Here is an 11,943-nt window from a genome sequence, read left to right as displayed (position 1 = left end):
TCTCATTTACTTACGTCTAATAAAGCTAACGGTTTAAAACTAATATTAAAACCGAATCATTTAAAAATATTAATTATTATGTGTCATCCCGCCAATAACCGTTATCCGTAGAGATGATACTAACATGTCGAAATACGTAGAGTATATGAGTGAAATAATAATTTTAAAAGTGCAGAATTAGACCAAAAAAACAATTTAAATCTTAACTAAAACAATCACGACATAAAAAGAATGTGTGTTGATAAAAAATGTAATATCCATAGTTTGCGGAAAGGAAAAATAAAAAATAAAAAAACCAAAATCATACAAAATAAACGTTTATTGAGAGAGGTATAAATAAAAAGGTATTATTTGAAAGCATAAAGTCGATGTAACCATAACAAAAAACAACTTGACAAAATAAAAAAATAAAAACGAAACAAATAATATTAATATTATTATTATTAAATTAGCGAAATCACAACGTTACTTAAGCGTACGTTCCTTTTCCTAAATTCTGTCAAGTTGATTTTCAAAATAACTGAAAACTGTGCGTGAAACGAAACGCCAGTGATAGCTTCGATGTTGACAACATTCAATCTAAAACTTCTACCATGATCACAGACAAAAAGGTAGAAACTGTTTTTAATCTCATTATTTACAGCCAGCGTCGATGGTGAAAAGCGATTTTTCTTTTTTCAATTCAAAGATAAACTCAAAAGAATTCAATTTAATAACGTTTTGCGTGCAATAAACAAAAAAAATACATCACAACTGTGATTTGAAATATCACAGTTCATAAGTTAATACCATCTGATCCAGTGACGGGCGAGTCTGGGATACACATTACAATCTGACTCCTGTGTGCTTAGTGCGAGTTTTTTAACGTTCTCGATAGCGTAAAAGTTAGCTCATATTTGTATATGGAATGGGATCATTTGCCTACGTTTGCCGCTAGGGGCGCTGTTCCAACTGTATACAAAATTGGCTTAACTTTTACGTACTTTTACGCTATCGCGAATGTTAAGAAACTCGCACTAAGCACACTGATCCGAATTCCGTAGACGCTCCAATCATGATTCATGATCAACTGTACAATGTCTTATGTGAGAGAAAATCGCCCAAAACGACCAAGATCGACCCTCAACCGACTCGACCATCGCTACCCTGACCTCAAAAGCTGCCCTCAGCGGCACCATCGAACCGTGGCGCTGCTTAATCAACACCCTTCCAACGCGATACAAATACAATGTACTTTTCCTATACAAAAATACATATTGCCAATTTCTTTTGCTTTTTTATTGGTCTGCGATGCCAGTTTTTATGATCGCCAATTGGTATCATCATACCTTGGTATCCCCCACCACCCTGGTATCAAGCTAATATTCTGCTTTGGAGGGTTGAGGGAGGCATTTATGAGGCGATGCATACGTACTTCGAGAACCACTTGCACCTCAAGACCAATAAAAAAGTATTTAAGGCTACATTTATCAAAACGCAACATGATTAGGAAAAGACATTAATACAAGTCGTTTTGAAAATAATATTTTCTGTAATATCTATAATATTTAAAATGTTTTTAGTTCATCCGTGAATTATTAATATTATTGCATACATAATTTCCTATTACATTTTAAAGTAGCATCATAAATGTCTAACTCCACTGGATTAGCGAATATCAGTCAAAATACACTTTGGAAAAGTTTAAATTAATTAAAACTTTCCGTAAAAACAATTGAGGTGTTACAAATTCAAATTAATAATAATAATAATTAAATACACTTTTTTTTTAATTACACAACTAACCTAATGATATAATACAATTGACTATAAAACTAATTGGAATAAACTTTTATTATTTACAAAAAAAAAAAATATTACATAAAAGCGAGCGCGTTTTTTAATCAAAAGTTAATTCTATATGGTTTAAAGAAAACTAAAAAAAAATGTCTTTTTATTTCATTTTTAAACTACCCATTTTAAACATCGTTTTGGCGCTAAACCAAATTACACATAACCCCAATTTAATATTCATCATTTAATCGTATAAGTCTATTAGCTATTCACTGCTTGTGATGCTGTCAATGGTCTTAAATAGCACATTGTAATGTTCTATTGACATTTACAATGACAGCACTGCAGACAGTAAAAATATAATCTTTGCAAACGCTGACAGAAGCAAGCGATTCTATTGGTCGCATATGATTCTGGATAATATCTATATCCGTCCGATTTAAATGGTGTGACAGGTTAGAAGCGATACTTCTTATCACACACGGGTCAAGTAATTACCGCCTATGTGTAAGAACTCCGGGTATAAGATCGTATCGCTCGTAATAATCGTGCAATAGGGTTGCCATTAAAAACATTGCAGTCACGACGCGATGTAGAACGTCCAACTGAATAGTAGAATTTGTGTTATAAATAAATATATATATGGTAGAATTTAAATAATAATTGTATGTAGCGTGGAGTGTATTTTGTGCTAGCTTTAATAAAACTTGATTTAGATTTTTCATTCTCTTCATATAAAATATGAAATACACTGCGACCAGAAATGTTTGTGCCACGACTTGTGTTGCCATACTGCTGATGCGTTGCCACACTAGAAACAATTATATGTTTAGGATTGCCCTAAACAAAAAAATCATTGGTACTGATACGAAATCCTTTAGCATCTTCATAATCTCGTTTCGGTAACACGAATATAATTAATTATTTTATAGTTATGTTCTGTTTTCTCTTCCCTGATTTGTTTTTTGTTTTTTTTTTTGGCTTTTCTGTCCGTGGTTTTGTTTTAATTTGACCTAATTATAAGTCTTAAGATTGTGATAAAAAAACACATTGTCTTTATGCTCTTTATTTGAACGTATATATACACTTCATTCTTAATTGAAATTAGCATAGTTGTCTTAGTATTGATGCTGTTTACCGGGATGCTATTATCGCTCCATTAAAAACAGTTCTTTTGTGTGTGTGTGTGTGTGTGTTATATCTTTTGTGGGAAAACCGAAATAAATGAACAATAATAAAACCAATATCCAAACTATCCGAATAAATTTACTTTAGTTTGATCGGCGCGCAATGGAATACAATTATAAATCAGTACATGCCCGAGGTCAAAGACCCAGAAAGTTCGCCGCGTGTTTACGATTGACAATTGTTTACGATTGAAATTACGAATTCTGAGGCCAAATTTAACTTAACTTAGAAAATTAATGTTCTTTTCCTATTAGATTAATAAATTTTAGTCTTCAGATTGGTCTATATAGAAGATTTGAGAAGCGACCCGCAATGTACAGCAAATTGGTTGTTAGTGTTTTAATTACAATCCAGGTCGGGGCCTTCATCTTTGTAACTGTTTTGCACGATACATGCATATATGTATGTATATTTACGATTAAAAATCTTCTCAATAAACAATCGATTTTCTAAATAATTCAATTCGATTTAATCGTAACAAAAAAGCCGAATGAATTATATCGATATTAAGTTCGCTTTATTAATTAAGATAATTATTGCTTTCATTAAAATGGAATGCTATTAAACTTTGGCAGTGATAACAATTAGTCTTAAGCCTATCGTTTTATCGATTCACAATATCGATTCGATTTCTAATCGTTAGATAATATTTATGACAATTGAAGTTTGTCAAACGTCAAAACTGTTAATGTGAGAGTTACACACTATTTCGATAAAAATGAAAGAATGGATTCAATCAATAAAGCTTTAACTTGCAGCTTTCCCTAGTGACAGTTAAGTTCAAAAGCTCGACGTATTGTAGAATTAGTGACGCCGGTTTTAATATCGGATAAGATTGCACTAAGTTATCGTATACTTTGGGTGGGTCGTTAAGTATATTAGCATCCACATCTCTTTTGTGAGGCGTCTGAGGGACACACTGGAGACTGGGCATCAGCATTTTCAGAGTACTCTATCACGGTCGGGTGTATTGTAAGCATTCGCGGGTAGCATAATCCTGCCTATTTCCGCCGTGAAAAATCGTTCGTTACGAGTTGCAATTTGGAGGCGGGAACGTGAATTCCACGTAGCAACTCAGGTTTCGACCTCACGTCTTGGGACACGTGGTGAGATGCAAGCGGTCACGATCTCCACTGACCTTCGAACCGGGACTAAGATCTCATACGTCCCTTTAGGTAATAAGCCAAAGTTATCGTTGAAAAATTAACGACAAAACCCCCAATTTCAATTACGCAAACTGTACGAGTTAAAAACCCAACTTCCCTTTATAAATATGGGAGGTAAGTGATGTAATGATGATTAAGGGCCACGCCCACACCTGCCTCCGAAGAATCTTGGAGGGTTTTAACGACATCGCCCGAAAAATCGGACATGATCTCGAGCAAAGACCAAGATATCGCAGCTCGGGCAGACATTCGGACGAATTTATTGGTGGTAAGACCTCTTGTGAGTCCGCACGGGTAGGTACCACCGCCTCGCCTATTTCTGCCGTAAAGGTGAAATGCGTTTCGGTTTGAAGGGCGGGGCAGCCGTTGTAACTATACTGAGACCTTAGAACTCATATCTCAAGGTGGACGGCGGCTTTTACGTTGTAGATGTCTATGGGCTCCAGTAACTACTTAAAACCAGGTGGGACGTGACCTCGTCCGCTCATCTAAGCAATAAAAAAATCGCTCAATTCTCAAGACCAAACTGAATGATGGTCTCCATAACGCTAAGCACGGAGACAGAGAGGAATATCATCAAATGAGAAATTGACCTAATTAAAAAAACTATCTTTTACGATACGGTTTAATCTTGCGTTTTTTTATTGTTATTATATCGTGAGATGAAAGGCTATTTAGTTTAAGCGATATTTTGCTTAATAACTGACATTTATCTTATACCTTTAAACGAGCAATTCTTGTATATAATCTGAATCTCGGAAACGGCTTCAACGATTTTCTAAAATTTAGTATACAGGGATTTCGGGGGCGATAAATCGATCTAGCTATGATTTATTTTCAGAAAATGTTCTTTTATTCGTGTTTTCAATAATCAACTCTTCCCGACATCTATTGGCGAATAATAATACTATTTTTCTTAATTGAGGGCAACTAACCGCTTTAAAGACACAACAAGATGGCGTTATAAAAAAAAACGAGCAAAGCTCGGTCATCATCTAGTCTTTGTAATTAGAGGTGCGTTTTATTTGGTATTAGCATTAGCAACAGTTCGACGTTTTTAACTTGAACTTCAGTTAATTTTACCTCATGCGAATAGCTGAAGAAGTCTTTTTGGTTATGATTAGTTTCTCCAAATTTTAAAACTTTAAATGGCTCTCCTGTAAAGTTGCATAAATACCCTTTCAACCCTCGAATCAATGGTTTGGACGTTACGAATACTGCGTACTATTCGTAGTCATCTGACCGTGAAGGTATACCAGATTAATCTCTCGTCATATCATGTCCTATCATTACGCCGGTAAGAGTAACGCCATCTATCGCCGAATAGCCGAACGAATATCGAAGGATCTAGTAGCACCTAGAACGCTCGAGAAGCACAACGCCATCTATTGTCAGATTGCGGAAACACATCGAGGTTACTCGACTTGTCGACATCACCACCACCCCGTGATCCAACAGTAAGAGTATCGATAAGATTATTTTTAATAGCATCAAACGACAGACTATAACAGTAACTCCGAGTACAGATAATACTGACAACGCAATGTACTCAAAAATTCATCCTACCCTCATTGATGCGAATATAGATTTCTATTTAATTTCATGCCGCTTCGTCGTTTAGAACCGCAATTTGCAATTAAATATTAATGACGTAATGAATCATTTAATGTTATCTCATTAGTTTCATTAACCGGATACTCCGAGAGCTAGACGCGGCGGTATCACGGACTGAGCCACTTCCGGTCGCACTATAGTCTAAGAGCTAGGGTCGCGTTAGTCTAAGAGCTCGTTATTTTTTCATATACCTCGTTACGTTCTAGTCTAGTATGAAGCCTCGTGTCCGGCCAGTATGTAGAGATCGTTGCCTTCGTCGTTCGACATTGTGTTGCTCTGCAGAGTGTGAGACTCCAGCACTACCACCCTGAAAGTAAAGATATACTGGTCTAGTAGCGTACTACTGGGCCCACCGCTGTCCTTACTCTGCTCTGCTGTATACAGCCCAGTAGTGCAATAGAGAGTAAGTTACCGGAGCCTGTACATCTTGAGTTTCAAACTGAACATGACTACTTCGCGGTGAATATAGGTAGACTGGTGGTACGCACCCGTGCGGGCTCATAACCCTCTTTTGTCTCCACCTCATCCCATCAGGTGGGGTCAGCACAACGATTTTTTCTACTCCATTCTCTTTTATCAGCCGTCATCTCAACACTCACTCGTGCGTCAATCACTACTGCCAATTGTATTATTTATTAATTAATTGTATTATTATTATTTTTTTGGTGTACAATAAAGAATACTCTCTCTTTCTCTCTCGCTCCTCTTACTTCTTTTTTATGATTGAAGGATTACTGGAAGCCCGGAGGCCTTTCCAGTTTCTCCCGGATAGGTGGGCGAGTAGAGGCTCAGCCAGGAGGGACCTCTCGCTCCTCTCTCTCACACACTATCACTCCTCTCTCTATCTCATATCGTCATTCACACACTCCATCCATATCTTCTTCGGTCGACCTCTTCCCCCTCTACCTTGCACCACCATTTCCACACATCTCCTCTCCACACTACTGCTTCTCTCACAACACGTCCTGCCGTTATCTGGATACCGGGTGTCCGTTTGTCCGCGTATAGAGGAGCACTCACTTGTCGTGCGGCAGCAGCCTGTAGGCCCTGGACTGGTCCGTGATCTCCTGGGTGACCTCAGCGTTGCGCAGCGAGCGACCCTGGACGCCGTGCCGGTGGAACGCCAGGACAGAGTCCGCCAGGCACACTGCAACAACGCAACAGAGCATCGATATCGATACTTAATATATCTCCGCAAATGTTAAAAAAAAATAGTATATAAAGTTTATCGATGTCGAATGTCGAATCGCTGACAACAGTCAGTACCGCACGCATTGTCGATGTCCATGGGCGACATTGCCCAATGAGCACCACACGGGTCGCGTGCAATAACGCAATTACGAGTTTCTATTTTCTGATCTTTTTTTTTGTACGTCCTTATGGTGGAGCCTTTTTGTAGTCCCACACGGGAAGGCACCGTGGCTCTGAATATTTGCCACAAAGCAATGGTTCGTTCCTGTACCGCCGTTACATCATTTTCGTCTTAGATATTACGTTTCGAGAGAGGCGCCCGCGTCGTGCGGTCCACGGGCCTTACGCTAACAACAACTATCGACACTAACGTATACTGTCGATATTAAAGTCGAACTCTATTCTGGAGAGTAGCTTCCCCCTCCGCTTGTCGTCGTCCCCGCGCCACCGGCCCGAGTCAAGCGACGCTGGCAACACCGGAATGATGTCCACCACGTTCTCGTAGCACACTAGCACCTGGCAACACAGTCACAAAAAACATTTTAGCGGACTTTTTGGCGGGAACGCGAGGAGTGAAGTTGTGTGATTTGTTTTATTTTGTCTATTTAGTGTTTCTTCAGGTTTAAATGTGTAATAATGGTGGTTTATTAATTGTTTAATATCTGTGAAAGTGCACAAATGTGGGAAAATGAAACAAAGCCGCTGGACGTAACTTCTCGGGATCCTCCAAAAAGTCCACTGAAAAAATTTCAGTAAATGACCACCATTTTACTGAGATAATATTTCATCCCATCTCATTTCATTTAATTTCATCCCAGTTGATTAATGTCTCAAATTAATCATCTTCATTTCATATTATTATTTTTCATAAAAATAAGAATATAAATTAAAATAAGACAGACCTAAAGGTCGTAGTAACCAGGTCATAAAATCTCTTTAAAAAAAAAAACATTTCAGCACTAAGGAAATTACGAAAATTTTAATAGTGTAACCACTGAGATATTTTATTGTTACTAATGAGACTAGTGAATGGCACGTCTGTTGGCGTGCACTAGTCTGTTACCAGCAACAGTAAAATATCTCACATGCATTCGATAGCGTAAAAGTTTACTCAGATTTGTAGGAGAGTTGGAACTTTTGCCGCTAGGGGCGCTGTTCCAACTGCATACAAATTTGACTTAACGTTTACGCTATCGAGAACGTTATCAGGTTATTTTTACGCTATCGAGAACGATAAAAAACTCGCACTAAGCACACACACAGCTCATCGATAAGTTTCGGTGCTTTGGACCAGGATCCTCTTTCTTGTGGTGCTTCGACCTTGGTACTGACCGAGTGCTTGTTGAGTTGGTGCACGGCCCGCAGTGTGTGCAGGCGCTCCGGTCGCGGCAGGACCGTGTTGGAGCCCCCAACGCAGGGCTCCAGCTCGTCTGAGTGGAACCACGTCGCACCTGGGATCAACCATTCAACTCCTTAACATCGGTCCCAAGCCCGGATGAGAGATTACCACCACCCCGCCTATTTCTGCCGTGAAGCAGTAATGCGTTTCGGTTTGAAGGGTGGGGCAGCCGTTGTAATACTTGAGACCTTAGAACTTATATCTCAAAGTGGGTGGTGCATTTACGTCGTAGATGTCTATGGGCTCCAGTAACTACTTAACACCAGGTGGGCTGTGAGCTAGTCCACCCAACTAAGCAATAAAAATAAAATAAAAAAAGAGGAGAGTTAAGTTGGAGTTTCACCTTTCGACCGTAAGACAATCAACGTCGAATATCTGGAGGCGGTTAATTAGCCGAATCTTATCAAGGCTTCAGCGGCCTCGAAGAACTAAATCTCCCAAAAGCACTGCCGTGAAAGGACGCTGAACCCCACCATGTGTTCCAAGAAAGCCTCATGAGGCCACAATCTGATGATCGACGTATGGAGAATAGACCTCTACAACTACTACTACGCCCATAGACATCCACAACGTAAATGCTGTCACCCACCTTGAGATATAAGTTCTGAAGTCTCAGTATAATTACAACGGCTGCCCCACCCTTCAAACCGAAACGCATTACTGCTTCACGGCAGAAATAGGCGGGGTGGTGGTACCTACCCGTGCGGACTCACAAGACGTCCTACCACCAGTAAATACTTTTTATTCATTTTTTTATTTATTAATATAACAGGCCCCCATTTCGAATGCACTAATCTGCGCCATCTGACACCGACTCGTGCGGACTCATAGAAGGTCCTACCACCAGTAAAAAGGGTTTTTCTAGTTACAAAAATTCCGCTTTCTTCCGTCGATATATATTCAACGTTTCACAAAGCAAAGAGACAAAGCACGTTGTTCTTGTTGGGACATGTCCATGGACCACTTGCTATCAAGTGTATACTCCCTCACATTCTCACCATAACGCGAGCTCTTTAAGAAACACGTAAACGTGTCGATCGCACCTACATTATGTTTGCCAAAGTAAAACCGCACCTGAGTTGATGTTGATAAGGTTCAATCTCAGGGGTTTCCTGGTGGCGCCGATGCACAGCAGCGGGTACTCGGAGTCCGGGGTTATGATCAGTTCGAAGACCGGTAAGGGCGAGGGTACACTACATTCTATGTTCTGAAACGAAAATAAAACAAGTTTGTTGTGTTGACGCTACGAGATTCTGGCTGCTCTGACGAGCGTCTGTCACTTTATCCCTACTCCGCAGCCGACCGTCACGCGACATGCAACACACAAGCGAAAAAGTTTGAGACGATGTAATAATAAAAGTTTCAAAGAGCACTTACTTTGAGCAACATGAACTTCCTGAGCGGATCGTACCACTGCATGAGGAAGAGGCCCGCGGGAGTGGCGCCGCACAGGTACTTGTACCCGTTGTAGGGATTGCGGGCCACTGCGCAGCGCGTACAACCTGGATAACATTTTCGGTATAACATACCGGCAATATTACCGGCCGGATACTGATGGATGGACGGTATGGACATGTGATGAGACGAAATGACGAGAGCCACATTCTTTTTTTATATTTTTTTAATTAATAAAAAAAAATTTAGTGTTATATAAGTTATATGTTAGAGGAAGTCTGAAAATGGCACCTGTGACAGAAGTTGAGAAGTGCGCGTTTGAGATGTTATGAGGCGAAATGACTGAATGAGATTGGTAAGGTAAATATGAACGTGGAAGGTTTCAGAGGAACAGGTAGACCTATGAAAAAATTGATGGATTTCGTGAAGACGCTTATGATAGAGGAGTATGGAAAGAGAAAACATGTCACGCCGACTCCAGGTGATTGAGAGAAGAGCAGGAGAATGATGACATACCGACAATATTAGGCCAAATGGTTCAGTAGACAATGGCCGTAAAAAATATTTTGATGTCAATCCTAATCCTAAATCCTAAATCATTTTTTCTTACACTATTTTTAATTCAAATTTAATAAAATTTATTTTCTATTTTTTAGTTGGTTTTTCTATAAAAGCGTATTTTGTTAGTTTTTTTAAACTGTTATTTTCTGTACTGACGCACGACCTAGCCCGCTTCTTTGCTTGCCATGAGCTATATAAGACAAGGTATGATTAAAAGCTGTACCTCTTGTGTCTGGAAGGCGGGTGGTGAGGGCGAACCGTCTGGGCAGCAGCTTGGGGGCGAGGACCCGGAGCGACCTTCCGCCCCGCGCGCCTCCCGCCAGCGCCAGAAGCTCATGCCGGTACAGAGACGCCGTCTTGCCTGCAACCGGCACATTACTGGTAGTAGGACCTCTTGAGGTCTCTATGTCCTAGGAATTGTCCTAAAGGAGAGTCCTCCTAGATGAAATCACAGACGCGATCAACGACAGGAGGCGATCCTGTCAAGCTTTTTTTTATTGCATAGATAGATGGACGAGCTCACAGCCCACCTGATGTTAAGTGGATACTGGAGCCCATAGACATCTACAACATAAATGCGCCACCCACCTTGAGATATAAGTTCTAAGGTCTCAGTATAGTTACAACGGCTGCTCCATCCTTCAAACCGAAACGCATCACTGCTTCACGGCAGAAATAGGCGGGGCGGTGGTACCTACCCGCGCGGACTCTCAAGGGGTCCTACCACCATCGGGGAATAAAATAGTGTGACAATCAGCAGCAATGTGTTTAGGTTTGAAGGGTGGGGCAGCCGTTCTAACTATACCTGAGACCTTAGAACGTATGTGTCAAGGTAGGTGGCGCATTTACGTTGTAGATGTCTTTGGGCTCCAGTGACCACTTAACATTACGTGGGCTGTGAGCTCGTCCACCCATCTAAGCAATAAAACCGAGCCGAGGGGTCAACTGTGAGGGACACCGGCGACGTACTCACCCGACAGCGACATGAGGACGTCTTTGATGACGTGCATCCATATGGTCCTCCTGGGGCAGAGCTGGTCCATCGCCGTCTCGTGGAGCTCGTTCAGGTTCAATGTATAGATGCCCTCTTCAGCACCTGAAATCAAGGATCCACTGCGTCGGTCCTGGCTTTAGGATTGGTGACCCAAATGGTCCCCTGAGTTGGATCGATTTTCGCTACCCGTTATGGAGGTAAGAGTACTTTTTATTGCCCATGTAAGCAGACGAGCATACGGCCCACCTGATGATAAGTGGTTACCGTTGCCCGTGGACTTCAGGCCATGCCGCTGCCTACCGTTAAGTCCACAAGCCTCGTTTGAAGAAGGACAAAGTTAGTTTATGGGACCGCTAATAGTATTGACAAGGTCAGTGTTCGAGGCAGCTGGGCGCTACAATTCTGGGCGTTAATGTCGCATAGCAATCATGATCTTGAAGGAATCAGCTGTTATTAGTGACTCGGCCATGTTTCTATTAGTGGCCTAAGATGACGCTCACCGTCTTCTCATATATACGTCGTGAGGCAACTAGGATGTTACCAGGCAGCAGCGGTCTCCAAGTATTATACCAGCGTGATGCAGTCGATACAACCAGGATTGACGAAGCGGTCATTTTAAAGGATGGATAAAGATGTCCACATTGTCACGTCTGGGCTCAGCT

General features: G+C 40.7%; 1 protein-coding gene across 4 annotated transcripts in view; it reads right to left on the bottom strand.

Annotated features, from left to right (window-relative positions):
• Positions 1-301: 301 nt before the first annotated feature.
• The window catches only part of LOC101746832 (mitogen-activated protein kinase kinase kinase kinase 5), a 50,449-nt gene continuing 38,807 nt past the window's right edge, over positions 302-11,943 (bottom strand). For 3 of the 4 annotated variants that reach the window (XM_038019699.2, XM_038019700.2, XM_062675695.1), the window contains 8 exons: positions 11,261-11,383; positions 10,511-10,648; positions 9,709-9,833; positions 9,406-9,538; positions 8,265-8,383; positions 7,304-7,448; positions 6,762-6,888; positions 302-6,048 (listed from right to left, as the gene is read on the bottom strand). In XM_038019699.2, coding sequence (XP_037875627.1) covers positions 5,949-6,048; positions 6,762-6,888; positions 7,304-7,448; positions 8,265-8,383; positions 9,406-9,538; positions 9,709-9,833; positions 10,511-10,648; positions 11,261-11,383 — 1,010 coding nt within the window. In that variant the 3' untranslated portion in view covers positions 302-5,948. The remainder of the gene's footprint in view (positions 6,049-6,761; positions 6,889-7,303; positions 7,449-8,264; positions 8,384-9,405; positions 9,539-9,708; positions 9,834-10,510; positions 10,649-11,260; positions 11,384-11,943) is intronic. The other variant, XM_062675694.1, reaches the window with a different exon arrangement.

This window comes from Bombyx mori, chromosome 24 (genome assembly GCF_030269925.1).
Source record: "Bombyx mori chromosome 24, ASM3026992v2".
Taxonomy (NCBI): Eukaryota; Metazoa; Arthropoda; class Insecta; order Lepidoptera; family Bombycidae; genus Bombyx; species Bombyx mori.
Note: the sequence above shows the minus strand (reverse complement) of the source record. Positions and strands in the feature narration are given on the sequence as shown.